At 40.6% G+C, this 22736-nt stretch overlaps 1 protein-coding gene across 1 annotated transcript in view; it reads left to right on the top strand.

Annotated features, from left to right (window-relative positions):
• Nucleotides 1–22736, top strand: part of PCSK1 (proprotein convertase subtilisin/kexin type 1) — a 166663-nt gene that overhangs the window by 99405 nt on the left and 44522 nt on the right. Inside the window, exons 7-9 of the mRNA XM_029618534.1 lie at nt 11936–12108; nt 16009–16221; nt 22196–22296. Coding sequence (XP_029474394.1) covers nt 11936–12108; nt 16009–16221; nt 22196–22296 — 487 coding nt within the window. The remainder of the gene's footprint in view (nt 1–11935; nt 12109–16008; nt 16222–22195; nt 22297–22736) is intronic.

The following is a 22736-nucleotide window of genomic DNA, read 5'->3' as shown; positions in this document are numbered from 1 at the left end:
CAAAGGGAGATCATTTCTTTGATTGGATGACTAGAGAATGAGAGAATGAAATCAGGAGTGAATGCTGGATGTGGTTTACTTGGATTTCAGCAAAGTTTTTGATACCGTCATGCATAGCAGACTCGTAAATCAACTCAGCAGCCTGGTGGAGAACTGGATTAGAAATTGGTTGAATGATAGACAGCAGAGGATTCGTGATTAGTGGAGAGCTTCTGGAATCTGTCCTGAGACCAGTTCTGGTCATTGTCTTTGTGAGCAATATTGCAGAGGGTTTAGAAGGAAATGTTTGCCTTTTTGCAGAGGATGGTAAGATCAGCAATAGAGTGGGCACCCCTGAGGGAGCAGATATAATGAGAAATGATCTAAGAAAGCTAAAGGAGTGGTTAAGTATTTGCCAATTAAGATCAATGCAAAACATGCAGACATTTATTTGGGGTACACAAATCCAAGGGTGTATAACACAATGGGGAGTGGGAGGTGGGGGGCAGAAACTGATGTGCACCAAACAGGAGAGAGAGCTTGGAGTGATTATGTCTGGTGATTTCAATGTGGTGAAGCAGTGTGACCAGAGCCAGAAGTATGCTGAGGTGCATAGGGGAGGCATAACTTGCAGACAAAAGGAGGTCTTACCACAACCTGTATCTTCTGTACAGGTTGTGTTGAGACCTTACCTAGAGTAGTGTGTCTAATTCTGGAGGTTGTATCTCTGAATAAATATAGACAGGCTGGTGGAGGTCCAGAGAAAGGCTACCAAAATGGTATAAGGTCTGAGTTGAGATTTAAGAACTAAATATATATGTATCCTAGAGCAAAGAAGAGATTGAGATATATGAATCTCTCTGTCATATCCCTATGTTCTAAATTAGGTACAAAAACATATCTTTTAACAGAGGCTGCAAGGCTGTAGACTCAGGTGTAACATCGAAAATATTTCTTCACAGAAAGGATGGTTGATGCATGAAATGGCCTCTCAGGAGAGCTGATAGAGACAACAGTAACAGAATTCAGGAAGTCATGGGATAAATACAAAGGATCCCTTTTGGTAAAGAAATGAAGAGAAATTCAGAAATCAACTGGATTCTGTGGCATTGTACCAGGAGTCAAATTGGGCAGACTAGTTAGGCTTAACAGTCACATGTCTCCTTTAAAAAGGAGAAAGAGCAGCTTTTAAACTAGAACATGCGGGAAAGCAGACAGTCACTCAGCAGCACATGGTTTGGAGGGAGGTGTCTTTAAAGGATACTGGCAAACTAGAATGTAGAATGTCCCGATAGAGAGTTGTAAAAGCTGAAAAAACTCCAGAAGTATTTAAATACAGAGCATGCAGATAAAAATGACTACAAGCAGCTTATATCATCTGATAATAAGCAGGTTGCGAGTACATATAAAAATAGAAATACAAATAAAACTACTTTAAAATGTCTACACGCAAATGCCAGAGGTATGAAAAATAAGATTAGAGAGTTAGAAAGCGTGGTGCTAAAGGAAGATATAGACAAAATAGGAATCTCGGAGACCTGGTGAAAGGAGAATCACCAATGGAACACTGTGATACCAGGGCACAAATGATATGAATATGACAGGACAGATAAAATTGGTGGAGAGGTGCCACTATATATTAAGGATGGCTTAAAGTCAAGCAGAATAAAAGTTTTGCAGGAAACAAACTGCACTCTAGAATCCTTATGGATAGAAATTACAAGGGCAAAAGAGAAGAGTATAGTAGTGGAAATATATAATACCACCTGCCTGACTAGGATGAGGAAACAGACTGCAAAATGCTAACAGAGATTAGACTGGCTAGTAAAATGGGCAACACAACAATGGGAGTCTTCAATTACCTGAGTATTGACTGGGTAAATGTCACATCAAGATATGCAAGGGAGTTAAAGTTCCTAGATGCCATCAATGACTGCTTCATACATCAGTTGGCTTGGCCATGGAACCAATGAAAGGGGGAACTACAGTATATTAGATCTAGTTTTCAGTGACATGCAAGACTTGGTACAAGAGGTAATGGTAGTGGATCTGCTTGGCAACAATGGTTATAATGTATATAATTTGATATAATCACTGGAGGGTAAATACTAAAGAAAATGACTGCAAGAGCATTTACCTATAAAAAAAAAAAAAGAAGAATATGAGAAAATGAGAACATTTCTTAGAAAGAAACTGAAAGGAACAATCCAGAAGGTTAAAAATCTTGCAGGAGGCATGGTCACTTTTTAAAATTACCATCTTTGAAGCCCAGACAAAATCTATTCTGTGCATTAAGAAAGGCCAGAGGAAAACCAAATGATTGCCAGCATGGTTTAATAGTGATGTGAAAGAGGCAATTAAAGCCAAAAGGGCATCATTCAAAAAATGGAAAGCAGATGCAAATGAGGAAAATAGGTTAACAGCATAATGAGTGGCAAGTTAGATGTAAAAAAAGTAATTAAGCAGGCCAAGAGAGAATTTGAAAAGAAGCTTGCCATAAAAGTAAAAAAAGTAATAAGAACTTTTTCAAGTATATTAGTGTAAAAAGTCTGTGCAGGTCAGCTGAGCCAATAGATGTCAGAGAGGTAAATGGGATGGTCAGGGAAGATAAGGAAATAGCAATGAATTCTTTTCCTCTGCCTTTACTGAAGAGGATGTTGGTGTCATACTCACACCAGAAACAGTTGGCATTTACAGCAGAGTTCTAAAGGAACTCAAAAATGAAACTGCTGGTGATTTGCAACCTATCATTTAAAACATCTACTGTTATCCGTTTATATTGGGTAGAAAGGGGAGGGGGGGGAGGGGGGATACAGGTTGGGAGTACAGATGTATTACAATTTATTTATTTATTTATTTATTTATTTATTTATTTAAAAGCTTTTCTATACTGTCATTAAGTTAAATCAACATCACAATGGTTTACAAAAAGGCACAAAAAGCTATTCAAGGTTAATTGGTATAGATTACAGGTTATACATGTGCCAACATGGAACGGTAACATAATTTTAATTATAGAGCTATGAGATAAATAAAGTTTAAATGTTGGTTGAAAAACTACTAAAACGGTTCAGGTTTAGTGTTAATATGTCTTTTGTGATGTTTGAAGAAGAAACTGATTACTTGGTTCTTACTTAGCTTTTACTTGTTTTCCTCCTTCTCTTTGTCTTTGTAAAAAGCTTGTTTGAAAAGCCAGGTTTTTAGATTAGTTTTAAATAGCTTCAGATTACTTTGCAATCTAAGTTCGAGTGGCATGGGGTTCCATAGAACAGGTCCAACCAGCGACAGGGCTCTCTCCCTTACTTGAGTAAGGTGCGCTGATTTAACAGAGGGGACAGTTAGTAGTGCTTTATTAGCTGATCTTAGGTTTCTGTGTGGTACGTGTACTCGAAGTGCTATGTTAAGCCAGTCAGCCTTTTCATCGTGGATTAGTAATGAATTATCCACAGTGCTTTGTATTGTATTCTTTATTCAATAGGTAGCCAGTGTAAATCAGCAAGGTCTCTTTTTTTTTTTTGCCTGTTAATATTCTCGCAGCGGAATTTTGTAGTATTTGGAGCAGTCTAATGGTAATTTGAGGTAATCCTAATAGCAGGGCGTTACAATAGTCTGTGCTTGAGAATATCATTGCTTGTAGAACTGTGCGGAAATTGTTCAGAGTTAGTAAGCGTTTCAGTTTTCTGAGGACCATTAGTTTGGTGTAACCTTCTTTTAGTTTCTGTGAAATGTGTTGTTTCATGTTTAGTTCTGGGTCAATTATTACTCCTAGGTTCCGTACTTTCATGGCTAAATCAACCGTTTGATTATTTTTAATTGTTATTGAGGGCTGAATATTTTTTCATTCCAGGTGTAAGAATTCTGTTTTGTCAATGTTTATTACTAGCTCCATTTTGTTTAGTAGCTGTTTTATTATTTCCAGATACATATTGGCTAGTTTCATTGTTTCTTCAATGGTATTTGTGATGGGTAACAGTAGTTGTATGTCGTCTGCGTATATGTAGTGTGTGATTCCGAGTCCTGCGAGTAGATGGCCTATTGGGAGGAGGTAAATGTTAAAAAGTATGGTGGACAGGGCTGATCCTTGTGGGACTCCAGTTTGTAGCTTAATTTTTTCAGATAGGGAGCTTTTGATTTGTACTTTGAAAAGTCTATTGCTTAGATATGACTCAAACCAGGTTATTGTTTTGTTGATGGGTCCTATTTCTTTTAGTCTATCGATAAGTATTTTATGGTTCACAGTATCAAATGCTGCTGAGAGATCTAATAGAATCAGGATGTAGTGTGTTCCTGTGTCAAAGCCTCTTAACATATTGTCTGATAGTAATCTTTCCATGCTGTAGTGTTTATGAAAACCATGTTGTACAGGATATTGTATGTTATTACTTTCTAAGTGCTCTGTTAGTTGTTTTTGGACAGTTTTTTCAATAAGTTTGGCTATTAATGGTAAGTTTGAAACTGGTCTATAGTTGCTCAGATTTAGGGGGGTCCAGGTTTTTTTTTCTTAATGATTGGTTTGATTATGGCCCCTTTTAGTATATCTGGCATAGATCCTTCTTCTAGGGAGAGGTTGATAATATTAGCGTTGGAGCGACTCTATTGGCTAGCTTTTTAAATTCTGTTATGGGTATGGTGTCAATTGAATGAGGAGCTGGGTTCAGTTTTTTTATCATGTTCTCAACTTCATTGTGTGATATCTCTTCGAACTCTGACCATAAATTAACGTCCCTTGTGAGCATCTTAATCTCTTGCTTGGTTGTGTTCGGGATTTTATTTCTTAATTTTTCAATTTTGTCTTTAAAAAACTGAGCTACTTCGTTGTTTGTACTGTTCTACTGCAGTGTTACACTCTGCAGTAGAACAGTACAAACTGCGGTGGCTCAGAAACAAGTCCCACAGGACATGTTTTCTATTTTTGAAAAATAAAAATTGTTAAAACTGAAACATCCACTGTACCAGAAGACTGGAGGGTGGCCAATCTGACACCAATTTTCAAAAGGTATTGAGGCGTAATCAAGGAAACTATAGACCACATAAATAGACGGTTAGCAGAGCTAGGTTTCAAAAAGATTTGGACAAGTTCCTGGAAGAAAAGTCCATAAACCATTATTAACCAGGTAGACCTGGGGAAAGCCACTAGAATGTAAGCAGACTGGAATCTGTCTATTATTTGGGATCCTGCCCAGATACTTGTGATCTGGAATAATCCCAGGTTACTGGACTTGATAAACCTTTGGCCTGACCCAGTATGGTGGTTCTTATGTTCTTCTAATGCTCCTCAAAATGTATGTATTTATTGTATTCATCTTAAGCCTTTATCACTTACAGACAGGTGACTAACTGCCAATAGATACCCTGCCCATTTGGTATCAATGTTAACAAATATGAAACAAAAGCAAGGAAAAAACCCTCAAGGAGTTTTTCTGATATGTTCTTCAGTCTCCTGAGGATCCCAGTAACTAAGATCTGCAGCCAGCAATGTCTGCAGTAAAAAGGTCTTGTTCTCCTGTGCAATTGCAGGCATTTTACATTTAAGTTACAGGGAACTGCATGACTTTTAGAAAAACATATTACAAGGCTGGGGTTGGGGGTGGGAGGAGAAGCATCCTGTTGCTTATGAAAAGCCATCTGGTTGGGAACCGTTCTCGAATGTTTCCCCTCACTTCTCCCCACTAGCCTCCTTCTCTCTATGGCTTTGTGGCAGTTCACCAGCTCCTAATGCGTGTTGAAGGCCCAAAGAGGGAAATCTCAGGAGTTTCCCAATTTTGTTTACAAACATGTTAAGAAAAAGGGGATCAAGGCAGCATAACAGCTATAGGGGGAAGCAAGGAAGGTGATGCATTCCAACATTCTAGGAGTGGAATCAGACTGTGGGGGGGGGGGGGGGGGGGGGCCCGGCCCGGCCCGGCCCGGCCCGGCCCGGCAGGACACTGTAATCCATGTTTCAGTCTGTGCAGGAAATATGCAGCCTCTCATGGTTTCTTCAAGTTCATTTTACCATCTAGAGAGGCTAATAAAAGGCTAGAATCCTAATGAGTTTCAAAAAAGTTTTCCATTTTAAGAGGCATCATCTTCAACCAGAGCCTAAAGCACTTGATTATCTTATTGAGGTTATCTAAGATAAACAAGAGAGATGTTGACTCAAGATCACACAAACAGACAAAAGGTCTGCCACATGAATGTTTCCAACCCAGAAAGTATACTTCAGAGACTTAAAGTTCCTTTATTGTTAATCTTGGTGACATTGTGTATTTTGTGAACACACGAGGAAAAAAGAATATACAAATTTTATCTGAGAATTTTAAACTCTATTTTCTTTACAGGTATTTATAACATGTCAACATGTTTACCTAACAGTTCAAAATTTTGAAGGTACAATAAATTATATGAAAGAATCAAACATTTCTAGACAAAGAGATTGCTTCATACCATAGTATATTTTTAACAGGCATGTTTCAATACAACAGCAAAATGTATGTGATGTGATGTGACAAGTAACTGCCGTTGTCTAATGAGCATAATACAGTCCATTAGCAGAGTCCCCGAGTGTGTGGTCTTAATGTTTTTAAAGAAAACAAACAACAGCAGTGAGTCAAAATAGTCCTTCAAAATGAGAAACTAATCATCTTGGCTATAGGAAAGAGGAGGAGAAAAAGTAAACGAATATAAAGAATTATGTTTAAGGTAAGAGAAAGAAAAATGGAAATTATAATTAGTTTCTTTTTACTGGCCCAGAAGATTCCTTCTGTTCCTGTGAACTTCTTTTCAGTCAGTCCTGGCAGTCAGTGGGCTACAACATTATGAGCCTTCAATTGCAACTGCCCTGGTTTTTCCTTTACTGTAATAATCTACCCAGTCCAGTCACTGAAACAGCAGTCCTTGATCAGGGGGACACTGACTGCAGCTATCTCTGAAACCTGGTCTCTGTGCATTATAAGAACAGTCGGTAAGTGCTACCGATGCACTATGACTGAGATTCTCTCCCCTCAATGGGCCTTTAATGCATCTGTGTGGGGTAGAAGCTAGGCTTCCTGAATTGAACCTGGCCTTTTCTGTCCAAACCATCCAGTTGACCCTTCAATCATGCTTGGTGCTGAAGAGACAACAAATGGAGCATGGTGATATCAGGGTGCAAATGTGTGCAGAGCTGTTGCGCTTGGAGGTGGACCCTTGTTCTGGAGCAGTGTAGGGTGGCTCCCTAGTTGGACCCAGGAAGCACCTGCCACCAGGAGTCAGAGCACAGGAGGAGACAGAGGCTAGCTGGAGCTTCACCACTGGAAGCCCGCGGTCCCCCCGGGTGGAGGCCTTGGGGACCCGGGCCGATTGGACTTAGGTGGGCCTTGCAGGGTCTCCCAGAAAGGAAGTTCAATGGTGTGCCCACCAGGATCAAGGGTGCACGGTCGATGTCTAGACTGGAGGCCTGAGGGATCAAGGAAAGCCAGAACAGTCTGCGATGACAAGGCTAGGAGCATGGCCAGAATCAAGGAGACGTGGTCAGAAATAGCAGAGGTCAAGTTCCAAGGATCAGTCCGAGAGTAGTCAGTCAAAGCAAGGGTCAGGTTCCAGAGATCAGACGTGGTCAAGGAGGCAGGCAGAGGTCAGTATCCGTGCAGCGATCAACGTGGTCAAGAACAGGCAGAGTTCAGTACCAGAGAGTCAGTCCAAGAGATACTACCTGGGGGAATGCAGGAACAGACAGAAGCTGGAACAGGAGGATGCTGGAACAAGACTGGAACAGGCAATGAGACACAGCGGCAAACTAGTACACACACGGTGTCAACCCGATTGCCAAGGCTAGGAAGTGCAGGCAGGCACTTCCTCTTGTACTGCATTCGATCAGGGCTCGCCACAGAGCTTGGACCCACCACTGGCCCTATAAGGGACCGGGCGGTCCGCACGTGTGTGCCTAGGGGCGGGGCCAATGCCCGGAGGACGCTGAGCCCCGCCGTGAGGCCTGATGTGCTGAGGAAGGCCCGGCGACCACCGCCGCAGGACTCCAAGGTCTGGAGGAGCTTGCAGCTGCTGCTGGAGAGGACGACCCGGGACCTGTAGAGGAGTTGGAGAGGTGAGCAGGCCAAGCACGGACGGGGCGCACAACAAGAGCAGATAGAAGTGGTGGTGGCATGGCACTTTATATTAAGAATTCTATAGAGTCAAGTAAGATACAAATTTTGCAGCAATAAACTGTACCTTGAAATCTCTATAAATAGAAATTTCATGCATGAGAGAAAAGAGTAGAGAAGTGGGGGTTTATTACCGTACACCTGACCAGGTTGATGAAATTGATTATGAAATGCTAACAGATATTAGACAGGCTACTAAAAATGAAAAAACTATAATAATGGGGACTCCAATTACTGTCAAATATCAAGGTGGGACCAAATCAATTTCTTAGTGATAGCTATAGAAGGTGTCAGCAAGCCTGACGTTGTGTGACTTTAACCAGGCACCAACCGGTCTTCTCAATCATTCACCTTCTTATATTTTTATTTTGAAAGATATTTTTTATTGAATTTTTTCTTTTTCTTAAAAATAGTCCTCCATCAAACAAAAGTAGACTCTTAATTAATTTTACTTCAACATATAATAGCCCAACACGGCCAGTGTTTCACCCTTAAGCTTCTTCAGGGGCAAATGAAAGACGTCTATATCAGAGTCTTTATCCTATAAAGACAATTAATATGACATGTATAAAATATTGTCACATAGAAGGTAGAAAAGGCAGTACTTATCTTAGTTCAAATGTGCTACCCGTTCATCAGGACATCACGTCTCAGCGTTTGTAAACGGAACAAGGAGGAGGAATCGAAACCGAGTCTCATTTAAAGAGACGCGAGACTCGGTTTTGATTCCTCCTCCTTGTTCCGTTTACAAACGCTGAGACGTGATGTCCTGATGAACGGGTAGCACATTTGAACTAAGATAAGTACTGCCTTTTCTACCTTCTATGTGACAATATTTTATACATGTCATATTAATTGTCTTTATAGGATAAAGACTCTGATATAGACGTCTTTCATTTGCCCTTGAAGAAGCTTAAGGGTGAAACACTGGCCGTGTTGGGCTATTATATGTTGAAGTAAAATTAATTAAGAGTCTACTTTTGTTTGATGGAGGACTATTTTTAAGAAAAAGAAAAAATTCAACAAAAAATATCTTTCAAAATAAAAATATAAGAAGGTGAATGATTGAGAAGACCAGTTGGTGCCTGGTTAAAGTCACACAACGTCAGGCTTGCTGACACCTTCTATAGCTATCACTAAGAAATTGATTTGGTCCCACCTTGATATTTGACAGAATTTGGTTATGGTGGACAGTACTGACTCTCTTTGTTATTAGTTGTGTATCACTATTTTGAGTCATGGAGGCTGACTCCAATTACTCCAATATTAAATGTCAAGGAGGTTAAGTTTTTAGATGTCATAAATGTTTCATGGAGCAGCTGGTCCTTGGAGGTACATCAGATCTAGGTCTCAGTAAAATGCAAGATCTCGTGCAAGAGGTAACAGTGGTATAGTTGCTTGACAACAGTGATCACAACACAATAAAATATGACATAATCAATGGAGTGAGAGTAATAATACTACCACAGTAATATTTAACTTTTAAAACTTATCATCTAAAACAGCTACTACACCAGAAGACTGGACACCAATTTTTAAAAAGAGCTCCGGGGTGACCCAGGAAACCATAGATCAGTGAGTCTGAATTCAGTACCAGGCAAAATGATTGAAACTATTTTTAAAAATAAAATTACTGATGACATAAACAGTTTAATAGGGGAGAGTCAACATGGTTTTTGCAAAGGGAAGTCTTGCCTTACCAATTTACTAGATATTTTTGAGGGTGTAAATAAACATATAGATAAAGGTGAGCTGGTTGATATAGTGTATTTGAATTTTCAGAAGGCATTTGACAAACTCTCTCATGAGATAATCCTTAGGAAATTAGAAGGTCATGGGATTGGATGCAGTGTCCTATTGTAGATTGGTAATGGTGAAAGACAGAAAACAGAGGGTAGGATTAAATGGTCAGTTTGCCAAATGAAGAAAGATCGTTAATGGAGCATCCCGGGGGTCTGTATTGGGACCTATGCTAGTTAGCATATTCATAAATGATCTGGAGTAAGGAGGTGACCAAAATTGCAGATATTTGTAGGCATTAAAACAGCAGAGGATTGTGAAGAACTGAAGAAGGATCTTATGAGACCAGGCTTCTAAATGGCAGATGCAATTTAATGTGGAGAAGTTCAATGTAATGCATATAAGGAAAAATAATGCCAACTACAAGTACACAATGCTGGGTTCTGTGTTAGGAGTCATCACTCAGGGAATAGGATCTCAGAATACTTTGACAACTTTGGCTCTGTATGTGGTGGCAGTCAAAAAGGCAAATAGAATGTTAGGAATTATTTGGAAAGGAATAGAAAACAAAGCTAAGAATATCACAATGCCCTTGTATTCTCCTCCTGCTCGTATACATTTATCCCTCCTTCTCTCACAATCATCCTCCTCTTATTTTCTCACTTACTCTCTATTTTCAGCTCCTCTCTTACACACACTCCTCCTCCTCTGCTCCCCTTTCTTTGCTTCATGCTCTATTTTCTCCTCCCCCTCATCTCTCTTCTACCACCCTTAACTCTTCTATGACCCCCATCTTTTCTCTCTACCCTGCTGTCCCTCATCTCACCCTTCAACTTTCCCTCCCTCATCTATTTTTTCTTTCCCATTACTCCATCATCTCTTCTCATCCCCCTTCATTTACCTTCTCCTTTACCCTCAACCCTGCTGCTGCTACCCTACCTCTCTCATCTTGCCTCCTCCACATTTCATCCCAGGATGCTAAACTCTTCTTTTCCCCAGTGGACAGCAGCATGGGTTGCTGGGACTTAGTGTATAATACAAATAAACCTAAAAATCCCAAAGTTTCAGAAAAAATAAACGTTGGTTTGCTAAGATCAGCACAAAGTCCATGTGTGCATTAGAGACTGCGGACACCGAAGGCTCCCCTGAAGTAGACAAATAAAAAATGAATTCATGTCGGGATTGACAACTCATATGATGGTCCAAACTTAAAATTTGAAATTTCTCAAAGCAAATAAAGTTTTGGTTATGTTTTTGGGACTTAGTTTATGCCATCTTTCCACCTGATTGCACCATTTGCAATCAGGTGGTGCTTCATGCTGCCATTTTTGCCTTATTTATATCCTATGCAAAAAAACATCTTTTTGAGGCTGTTTTAAATCTTAACCCCTGATTGTCCCACTTATAGCCTCAGGAATAGAGCAGGAATAGGGTTGCCAACAGGATCAGATTTTCAGGTCAGGCTGATCCAGTACCACTGCCTGCTTGGACTTGTAGTTTTGCTTTTCTTAGAGAAATCAGTAGGGACACCAAAACTGCAAGTCCATATACGTAGTGGGGGTATCCCAGGACTAGATAAAATGTGGAACTAGTTCGGAACTCTGCAGAAGAAGCAGAAGGGTGTCCTCTGCTGCCTGAGATTCGGTATGCTGGCCAATAGACTCATGCAGCAGAGCATTGTGCTCATGCAATGGGCCCCCTGAGACACAGTGTCTGGGGCAACATCTCCTTTTGCCCGTAGGTTAAAGGAGCCATGCCCAGGTTGGTAGAGAACCAATAAGGAAGAAAACAAAAACTGATCTGGATAAGAAATGATATAAAAAAATGGGAGATAGTAGCTGGGATATGTACATGAAATGTGGACAGGAATAATTGGGCAGATTGGATGAACCAATTGTTCTTTTTAGTTTCTGCCATTATCTACTCTACTACTATGATTATTGTGTTACAGTGTTTAATTCCCTTTGTATATTTTCTCATCCTTCACTGAAATTCTGTTTGATTGTCAGATACTTCAGTTTAGTAAGTTAGTGCTGGAAAATAGCCATGTTTTAAAGAATTTAGATTAGTTCATAGCCTTGCCTTTTTGTGTTTAGGTATCAGAATGCTGGATGGAATAGTGACTGATGCCATTGAAGCCAGCTCTATTGGTTTCAGACCAGATCATGTAGACATATACAGTGCCAGCTGGGGTCCAAATGATGATGGGAAAACAGTAGAGGGACCTGGCAGATTGGCACAAAAAGCTTTTGAATATGGGATCAAACAGGTAAGATTTTGAGGCCTCTATACTAAAGTACAAATTTATATTTCAAAAAGGGTCTTCATGCAAAAAAAAAACAACAAAAAAACCCCATGCAAAATGGACTTAAACACACAAAAGCACCAAAATTGATGTTTTGCATGCCTTTTCATGTATTGGTCACTTTGGGGGTAAAATTCACAATATTGCCTCTTTGCAAGTAGTAACCTTTCACACGTAGTCTCCCATGCATAAAGGTTTACTAAAATTCTGAATTGATGTACATTTTCTCATGCTTATTGCCAATAAGGAAGTTTAGTGGACTGTTGCTTTTTGTCTTTTGGGCCATATTCCACAATCTTGACCAAAGAATGTCTTATAGCTAAGAGATGTATTCCGAAAGGTCCAGATTTCATGATATGTAAAGCGCCATAATAGACCTTATGCTGCTTGAATATGTCAGTGACGCAGTTTCTAGGTATGTGCAGAGCAAATGTTTAAGTTCATATGTCCATATGTCCAAAGGGGGTCCCATTCGCGGTCAATATGGACATAAACAGAATTCAGTGAGTTGAGTATATGTCCATATGTGCAAATAAAAATTTAAACCCCTCACCCTCCTTAATCCCCCCCCCCCCCAAGACTTACCACAACTCCCTGGTGGTCCAGCGGGGTCAGGACGCCATTTCTGACCAACTTTGCAAGGAGCACGTGACGTCGGCGTCACGTTGGAGTGACGCGGCGTCACGTGATTCCCCGCGGGTTCTCGCCGGAACGCTCGTTCGGCCCAAAAGGAACTTTTGGCCAGCTTGGGGGGGGGGCCTCCTGACACCCCCAAGCTGGCCAAAAGTTCCTTTTGGGCCGAACGAGCGTTCCGGCGCGAACCCGCGGGGAATCACGTGACGCCGCGTCACTCCGACGTGGCGCCGACGTCACGTGCTCCTCGGAAAGGCTTTCAGAAATGGCGTCCTCACTCCTCGCTGGATCACCAGGGAGTTGTGGTAAGACTTTGGGGGGGGATTAAGGAAGGTGAGGGGTTTAAATTTTTATTTTGGATCAACAATCGCGATTTCCAACTTATTCAACATAGCTATGTTGAATAAGTTGGAAATCCGATCGTTTATGTCTTATCACTTTTTTAAGTTAAAAAAAAAAAAAAAAGTAGCGTTTTACATTTATGTTCAATACGAATGCACACCCCTAGCAGTTTCCTCCCAAGGTGAAAACCAGCATTTTCAAGGCATTTGGTATCTGTTCTTTGCCTCTTTACCTGAAGAAATATGAAATAAGATCCATTGAAGTGACCTTTTGAGACTTTTCTTCTCTATGAAACTGCTACGAGTAATGTCTAAATATTTTCTCTCTAGTGTTCTTAAGTAATGTAATATTTTGAACATTAGAATGTAAAATGGCATGAAACAAAATTCCTAGAATTTGGGAGATGTAATTGCCCTTATGTTTGAGGTTGGGAAGGGTTTGAGGAGAGTTAAAAAGTTTGATTATTCAATTGTTATTTGGGACAGCTATAATATATATAACTTTGGTTGAAAAAATTGTATATTCTGGGTGTCTGGTATAATTTTGAAATTATTAATAAAGAAAGGTTAAAAATATTCTGAAATAATGAGCAACGCTAAGATAATATCATGCAAATACTGGTGCATGAAGCCATCTTCACAGTCTAGTTTGTGCAAAAAAGATAAAGACATCTCAATGAGATGCAGTTATCTTTTTTAGTGATTTCTACCCAGGAAATTTTGCACACAAGTTTGCTACCAGCATGAGAAGCACATTTGCACACAAACACAGGAAATTCATTGGCCCAATAGTATTTAAGAGAAAATATATTAACATAGTTTAGCAGAGGGCTAGAAAGACTTCCATTTCTAGGTTCTTTCTTTGAATTTAATTCAGTTCAGTGATAAATAGGAGTCATTACTATATTCAGAAAGTTGGTGGTCCAGGCTAGTTTCCAATGGATGAATGTTCATATCGTCAAAACCAGCATTGCTACAGTTTCGGCAGAGAGACCTAGAATTGAATTCATGTGAAAACCAAACACCCCTCTAACCTAGAGTTAATAAATGACTCCACACTAGCAGGCTGGAGTCTTGGTTTTGCTTCACTACATCTGTAGATTTGTTACTCTCAATTTGTCTGAGAAAAGCTGGATCTGAGTCCATAGAGGAACCAGAGCCAATCCAGGACTGGTACAACATGTCCACAATGTCCTGAAACCATTTGGCAACCCTACTCTAACCACAGACTGGGAAAGTTAATCTTGTGAAGCACATTGGTGGGGAAGAATTGTGTCTTAATGGAAGACTTTAGTTGCCAGTGCTGTGATTTTGGTTTCTTTGAGAAGTGCACAATTTTGCTACAAAAATAGCAACAAGAAAATAACATTTACTGATTGAAATTCTAAAACCTGTTTCATTAGAAATGTGTATTATATTGATAAAATATTTTCTTCTAACATCTTAACATGTTAAAAAATAATGGAAAGCAGCTTTTTTCCATAGAAGGGTAGTATTTGGATATTCTCAGATGTCAAAACATTACTAACAGATAATTCCAAGTTATCCATCTAAATGGCAAGTTTTGCAATATTCAGCCATTGATACTCTTAAATTATAGCCATTAATTAAGTCATTATCCGGCTATAATTTAGCTGGTCAAAAAGAGGAATTCCGGAGTGTGTCAAGGTTATCCAGCTAACTTAACCAAATTTCAGTTATATCCAGATAGGTTATCTGGATAACTTTAGACCTGCTTCAGACCAGATCTAAAGTTATCCAGCCTTGTGTGGCTAGATAAACTGCCACTTAACTAGATTTCTACAAAAGATATCTGGTTAAGTGGTGATCTTGAAAGAGAAAAAAAAACTTCTCTGCGGGCCTTCTGACCCAATTCCCACCCCACCATCACAAATATCAAAAACCCTGATTGGCCAAGACCCTCCTAAAAGTAGAGATGTGATTCAGCCGAACCTTTCAGTTCAGCCTTTGTTATTGGCCCGCCAAGGGAAATTTCATTTCCCGCGGTTCGGGCTGATTTTTCTCAGCTGCCCCGAACCAAAAAAAACCCAAAACACCCCAACCCTTCAGATTTAATTAATTACAATCCCCCACCCTCCCGACCCCACCAAAACTTGCTGAAAGTCCCTGGTGGTCCAGTGGGCATCCCAGAAGTGATCTCCTGCTCTCGGGCCATCAGCTATCAATAAACAAAATGGCGCTGGTGGCCCTTTGCCCTTACCATGTCACAGGGGCTATCAGTGCCATTGGCTGGCCTCTGTCACATGGAAGGAGCAATGGACGACCGGCGCCATCTTAAAAAATGGTGGATTTATGCGCAGAGTGCCTTACGCGCGCCAGGCCTATTTTCAAAAGGCCCGGCGACGGGCTTGCAAAAAGGGGCAGGGAGGGGTTGGGGCAGGAGGTCTGGGGGGCAGGGTGGAGTTAGAGGTTCCCGGCAGAGTGGCCATTTGTCGTTGTGCTGGGGATCGCGCGCTGGCCAACTGCGCCAGGTAGCACACGCACATGTACACCCGCTTGCACGTCTTAAAATCTACCCCATATCTTCTAAACTATTTTGAAAGCCTTTCAAATAAAGTTGTGAATCTGAAGCATTTTTTTTACAGTTACAAGATGCTTAGGGACATCCATTTTCAGATTTTATTTTATTTTTGCCTGGGAATTTAAATGTTATAACAAAAATAAAATCAGTGGAAAAATGACTTTGTTATAAAACACAGGAGCAAAATCAGTGGAAAGGTTGGTTTTTCACCGATTTCCTTTTGCTCTTATATTGAAATTCCTAGGGAAAATAAAGTAAAACCTGTACTGAAGGTCCCTAAAGATGCTTAAGAGATTTCATCCTATTATTCTTCCTTATAAAAACAAAAATGTTATTTCATTTCCTTAGGGGCGAAAAGGAAAAGGCTCAATTTTCGTGTGGGCGTCTGGGAATGGTGGCCGCCAGGGTGATAACTGTGACTGTGATGGGTACACAGACAGCATCTACACCCTGTCTATTAGCAGTGCCTCCCAGCAAGGTTTATCTCCTTGGTATGCGGAGAAATGCTCTTCAACACTGGCTACAGCATACAGCAGTGGCGAGTACACCGACCAAAGAATAGTAGGTTATCACCTATTACTGCTAGCAGAATTACAGTTTGCTGTTGTGTGTGTGTGAGGAGATGCACAGCATAATGTGCATATCAAAACACAATCACTGAAAATATCATTGCACTCTTTACTTGTTCATGTTGTGCTTGCTTATTATATGCTGCATCATTCTAGAGTGTCGAACAGTTACAGTAGCATGGGATGCCAAAAACTCTTCTTATCAAAATCATATAGATACTCTTGTTTTAAATGTTTCATTTTATTTGAAGTTGTAAACCTGTAGAAAATGTACCAACAGAGGTCAGCAGGTGCCATTTTGAAAAGCACCGGCTGTGGGGGTGGGAGGACAGACAGCTCCCTCTGGCCTCAATCTTCTCCGACCCTACCTTTGATAAGGGAGTAGGGGTTGGTCTTCTAGGGAGAGGGAGAGGGCAGAGGAGATGTTAGGCTATTGAGGGCCCTTACTTTCTAGTCATGGGGGATGTAGAGGGGGAATCAGGCACAGTAGCCCTTGTCTTCTGAAAAGTGGGTAGAAGGAGGAACATGATCACTGCCTTTACTTATGTACTGGGAGGTAGAAGCAGAGAATTAGATCCCTTACACTTTTGATCTGATGTGGGGGCATCCCCTGTGCAAAGCAGGCCTTTCACTTCAGATGGGTTTGCATGGGGGATTTCAACCAATAGCCATTGTGCATGGTAATACTTTTCTTTTTCAGTTTGAATGCATGTTGCTATGAATATGAATAAGTTAATGATAATTTAATGTGCGATCCGTGTTAAGTGATGTTTTAATGTGCACATAACATAGTAATATGAGACAGCAGAAAAAGGCCAATTAGCCCATCCAGTCTGCCCAGTTATTCCTGTCTACAGTACAAGGATTTCCCAGCTGCCAGTCATAATGACATGACCACTTTTAGGATATCACTCATTATCCAGTGAATTTTTTTCTTCTTCCTCTTTAGTTGTCTGCCTTCCTGGGTAGGTGAGTGTAAAGGATTCCACACTTAATCCAATATCCAGTCCCCCACTCCACATATCTTACATCTGAGTATTATAATAATCTAAACAACTACCAAAACCAAAGAGGCTGTTACCTGAAAATCTAATTTCCTAAATCACGCTCAGACTTCCTGGATATTACCCAGCCCCGACCAACTAGCTGGTATTCACACAGTTGACTTCTGGGTCATTGCTGCCTGCTAGTGCCAGCCTGGCTACCTCATTTTATAATATTAACACAGGGGCCTATTTACTAAAGGTTTTCTCTCATTGTGGGGTAGATTTTCAAAGGGTTACAGACGTAACCCCCAAAAACCTACCCCCAACCCGCCCTGTGCATGCCGAGCCTATCTTGCATAGGCTCAGTGGCGCGCGCAAGCTCTGGGACATGCATAAGTCCTGGGGCTTTCCTGAGGGGCGTGTTGGGGCATATCAGCAGGCTGGTGCGTCATCGGGGGCATGTTGGAGGTGTGTCGGGGGCATGTCGCAGCCAGCGCATCATCGGGGGCGTTCCAGGGTCATGGCCGCGGCCTCCGGACCAGCCCCCGGACCGGACCATGGTAGGGGGGGAATTAGTTAGGGCCGGGGAGCGGGTTAGTTAGGGGAAGGGAGGGGAAGATGCGGGGGGTGGAAGGAAAGTTCCCTCCGAGGCCGCTCTGATTTTGGAGCAGCCTCAGAGGGAACGGAGGCAGGCTGCGTGGCTCAGCGCGCGCAGGCTGCCGATTTTGCGCAGCCTTGCGCGCACTGACCCCAGATTTTAAAAGACAGGGACAATAAATGTGAAAATCAGCTAAACATAGTGTATAGATATTTCTGTTTGAGTCTGGGGAAATTAAAAGAAGAGCAACACTCAATGCACAATTAAACTCTGGAATTTGTTGCGAGAGGAAGTGGTTAGGGCAGTTAGTATAGCTGTGTTTGAAAGAGGACTGGATAAGTTCTTGGAGGAGAAGTCCATTACCTGTTATTAATTGAGTTGACTTAGAAAATAGCCACTGCTATTACTAACAATGGTAACATGGAATAGACTTAGTTTTTGGGAACTTGCTAGGTTCTTATGGCCTGGATTGGCCACTGTTGGAAACAGGATGCTGGGCTTGATGGACCCTTGGTCTAGCCCAGTATGGCATGTTCTTATGTTCTTAACCACTTCCCGGCCCTCACAGGTATTACAATCAGATCTTTTCTTTTTCACCTTATCCTTCACTCCCTTAAGAGCAGAAGCAAGGAAAGACGTGATGTGGACAAAAGGAAGCCTGCCCGATGTTTTGAACAATGGATTTGCTAATTTTGGACCCTATTTATTAAGCATTTTTCCCATACACACACAGGGGTAGATTTTATAAAAGTACGCCTGCACGTACTTTTGTTCGCGCACCAGGTGCAAACAAAAGTATGCGTGTATCTATTAAAATCCGGCGTACTTTTGTTTGCGCCTGGTGCGCAAACAAACGTACGTGTGGGTGTACTTTTATAAAATCTAACCCTGTATGTGATTGGGAAAAATGCTTAATAAATAGGGTTCATAATAATGGAAGAAATGATGACACAAAGAAGCCAAATTGGCCCATGTGGTCTGCCCAGTTGTGATTCTTCCACTTTAAGTAGATGAATACACAAATTTCCAAACCCAACACTAGCTCTGAACCCCCTCGGTCTTTCGCTTGAATTTTCAACCTCTTTCTTACTACTGTCTTACATATCAGTCACAAGCATGCCCACAGCTTGTTATAGTGATCACTTCTACTAGTAGGCCATTTCAAGCCTTATCAAGACCAACACCCAGATCCCATTCCCTGTCTTATTGCCAAGTCTGTAATAATCCACACAGCTACCAAAATTAGCAAATCCATTGTTCAAAACATCGGGCAGGCTTCCTTTTGTCCACATCACGTCTCTCCTTGCTTCTGCTCTTAAGGGAGTGAAGGATAAGGTGAAAAAGAAAAGATCTTATTGTAATACCTGTGATGGCCGGGAAATGGTTAAGAACATAAGAACATGCCATACTGGGGCAGACCAAGGGTCCATCAAGCCCAGCATCCTGTTTCCAACAGTGGCCAATCCAGGCCATAAGAACCTGGCAAGTACCCAAAAACTAAGTCTATTCCATGTTACCATTGTTAGTAATAGCAGGGGCTATTTTCTAAGTCAACTCAATTAATAACAGGTAATGGACTTCTCCTCCAAGAACTTATCCAATCCTCTTTCAAACACAGCTATACTAACTGCACTAACCACTTCCTCTGACAACAAATTCCAGAGTTTAATTGGCATTGAGTGTTGTTCTTTTCTTAATTTCCTCAAACTCAAACAGAAATATCTATACACTGTGTTTAGCTGATTTTCACATTTATTGTCCCTGTAAACTGAATATATATAATAATCCAGGACTAATAAAGACTGCACATAATAATAAGGTATATTGTAAACAAGGAAAAATAATACAAATGTAATAGAAAATAAGATACAATAAAGTATATGCATAGAATAAGTAAATCAAAACCAGAGAAAAAATATATATATATTTACAATGTAAAACTAAATCTGCTCACTTCCCTGAGGTCGTCACATGAATCTCAGCAGTGGAGCAGTCAAACTCTTAAGAATTCAGTGCTGAAGCACTGGTACATCATGAACATCTTGCGTTACCACCAGTACTGAAGTGTTGGTTTCGTAAGGTGGTTTATATAACATATCTGTTCTTTGTCTGACTTTCCCATCAATGTCCACTCATCAATCATGCTGTACACTTTTTCTTCCCCATGCCAGGTGTTGACTCAAAAAGGTCTGCAGAATGTAACCTATAGGTAGTTTAATAATGCAGATTTCCTGAGGACCTCAGAGACTCATAACTAGCACACAGAAATCAGTAGTTTAGTTTTCTAGAGAAGACAGATAACTTAACAGAAAAGAGAAGCCAAATCCTAAATATGTATATATTCACAATTTATACAGCTTAGTCAGTGGTTCAGTTCTTTGGGGGCCTGCTAGCCCTGCCCGTACAGCGATGTTCTTCACATTTTTGGTCCCTGTCTAATCCAATACTGCTGCCTTCTCACCCTGTTCCTATCACTCTCATAGAACATGACAGCAGACAAGGACCACCAGTCCTATCCAGCTTGTTCTAACCTTTTACATCTTTGAAAGCAAATTCTGCCATACCATCACAATGCAATCTCTCTCTCTCTCCTCATCACAAATTAATGACAAGTTATGCAGCCGATTTCAGATTTGTATGAATCTGACAGGTGCCACAGCCAGCGAGTTACTTGAATATTTGGGCAACTTCATGCTTAGCTCATTTTGCACCTGCAACTAATAAATTTGTTAGCACACATTTCCAGAAAATAAAAGCTCAAGAAATACAGTGCATTCTGTTTAGACCCAAAGTTCTGGTTGCTAAGCAGGTGTGCAGTGAAAAAAAGTTGTTTTTTTTAATTCCCACTTTTTTTTTTTTTTTTTTGCTTTTTGCTTTCAAAATACGAGGAAGCCCCATCTTGCCCACTGTTAGAAAAAAAAATTAAAATTATGGTGATGGGTCCAGGCTTTCTTCTCCCAATCCCACTTCCCTCCTGCCCAACCTGTAGAATAATTTGTGTTGGGTCCCCTGCTCTTCCACCAATAGCTAGCCTAGCATTGTCAGCATAATGCTAGATGCTAAGCCAGGAAGCAGGTTAAGGCATGGGAAAGTTTCAGGGAGGTTTTGAGGGGGTCAAGTGGGAGGTTGCAGAGGCCCAGAGCCACTTTCTTATACAATGATTGTGTCGAGAGCTAGGGGGGTCTGGGATGGGAAGAATCTTTTCTTTGAAGAGCAGGCATCCAAATTAGCGCTATCCACAAAACAAAATTTCAGTCATGGGTTCATATCATTTCAAATGCAAATCAAATGAAGAATATCATTGATATTTTCATGCCGTTTACAGCTGAAAGCACACTTCTAGCAGAAACGGATGATACCCTGTGAAAATACAAGCTGCACAGGCAGGATACACAGAAAAATGATGATTTTACTTGCTGTTAAATATTTAATATTTCTCAGTCATACAATTGTACAGATCAGTTTTCATGGCCTGCCAGGCCGATGGTCATTGGTCAGCTCTTGCTGTACAGGCTGGGTGACCCCTACAACACCAGTGAGTAGCTGACCTCTGCCACAGCGACACCGGTGAACAACCTCTGATGTATAGGCAAGCAACTCCTGTCCTGCTTCACCTGGCCCATTTCACTGCAAACATTCTCCTACAGACATAGTAATTAAAAAGGAAAATCTCAATTACATTTAATCATTTCACCCATCTTCTTTTCAGTTTCCACCTACTATATAAATTCTCTTATGAACTTGCAAAACAGGTGGTCACCCAGGTCCACCTTGTGGTTCACTACATGTAGAGAGTTGTAATTCTCATCTAATGAATGCTAACATTAGGACTGGCCTCCACACTATTTTCTCTACAAGTATGTTCTGAGAAACATTTAGTTCTCAAGGCAAAACTTCAGTAAAGCTCCCAGTTTGCATATTCAGTTCCATAATAGTTGAGATTAAGCACAGGATCTCTTGTTCAATCCTTAAGCTGCATACAGATAACTATTTTTTTTGTCTGAAGTTGTTTATTGATGTACAAATACAATGCTTCTGTTTAGATATAGTTAGGAGACCAGAAATCTCTGCTAACTCTTCTGAGTAGTTTGCAATATTCAGTGTTCCAGCCAAAATAAACTGATTCGCTATTTGATTTAGAACAATAATTTATTTGTATTTCTAACACAATGCTGTTAAACTAGACCCTGCAGTGTATTTCATGCCAGGAAAAAAAACATTTTGCTTTTAAACTGATAGGTTGAAATGAATGTTTATAAAAAGAGTAGAGAAGAGAAATAGCACTAAACAACAGAATAAAGTTTGTTGGTTGCTGTATGCATGCAAGTCACTCAAACAGCTTACCATGTATCTTACTCTTGTTTTATATCTTTTTCCTTCAGTCAAGCACAGATCTTCATAATGAATGCACCGGGACCCACACTGGCACCTCTGCGTCAGCTCCACTTGCTGCAGGCATATTTGCTCTTGCTCTGGAAGCAAAGTAAGGCCTATCTAACATTCTGAACATTTGAAATACAGAAAGCAGCCATAGCAATGGCATTCAAGCCCATCTGTAGTTGACCAAAATAGAGTTTCAGGATGAGGGCTAATCCAACTACTGGACTTTGAGAAAGCTTATTAGGTTACTGAGTGTAGTTTGCCATGTTGGTAGGTGTGGTGAGCAACCTTCAAATATTGTTTTGAAGGATATTCTGGGACATGTGTTGAAAGAAAAAGTGAGATATTTTAAAACCACACTACAATGCCTTGGCCTAGATGTATGTCTTGCAAAACAGTATAAAAAAGCATTGTTTGCTTTTTTAACCAAACAACAGGATTATCTTTTCCAAATTCAAGTCAGTTAATCTTTCTCCTGGTAAGAATGAGATTTTTTTTAAAGCACTACTATATCTTTGCTCCTAAAACTAACTGTTTTATTCT

The sequence above is a fragment of the Rhinatrema bivittatum genome, chromosome 1 (assembly GCF_901001135.1).
Source record: "Rhinatrema bivittatum chromosome 1, aRhiBiv1.1, whole genome shotgun sequence".
NCBI lineage: Eukaryota > Metazoa > Chordata > Amphibia > Gymnophiona > Rhinatrematidae > Rhinatrema > Rhinatrema bivittatum.
This window is presented reverse-complemented; position numbering and strand designations above follow the sequence as displayed.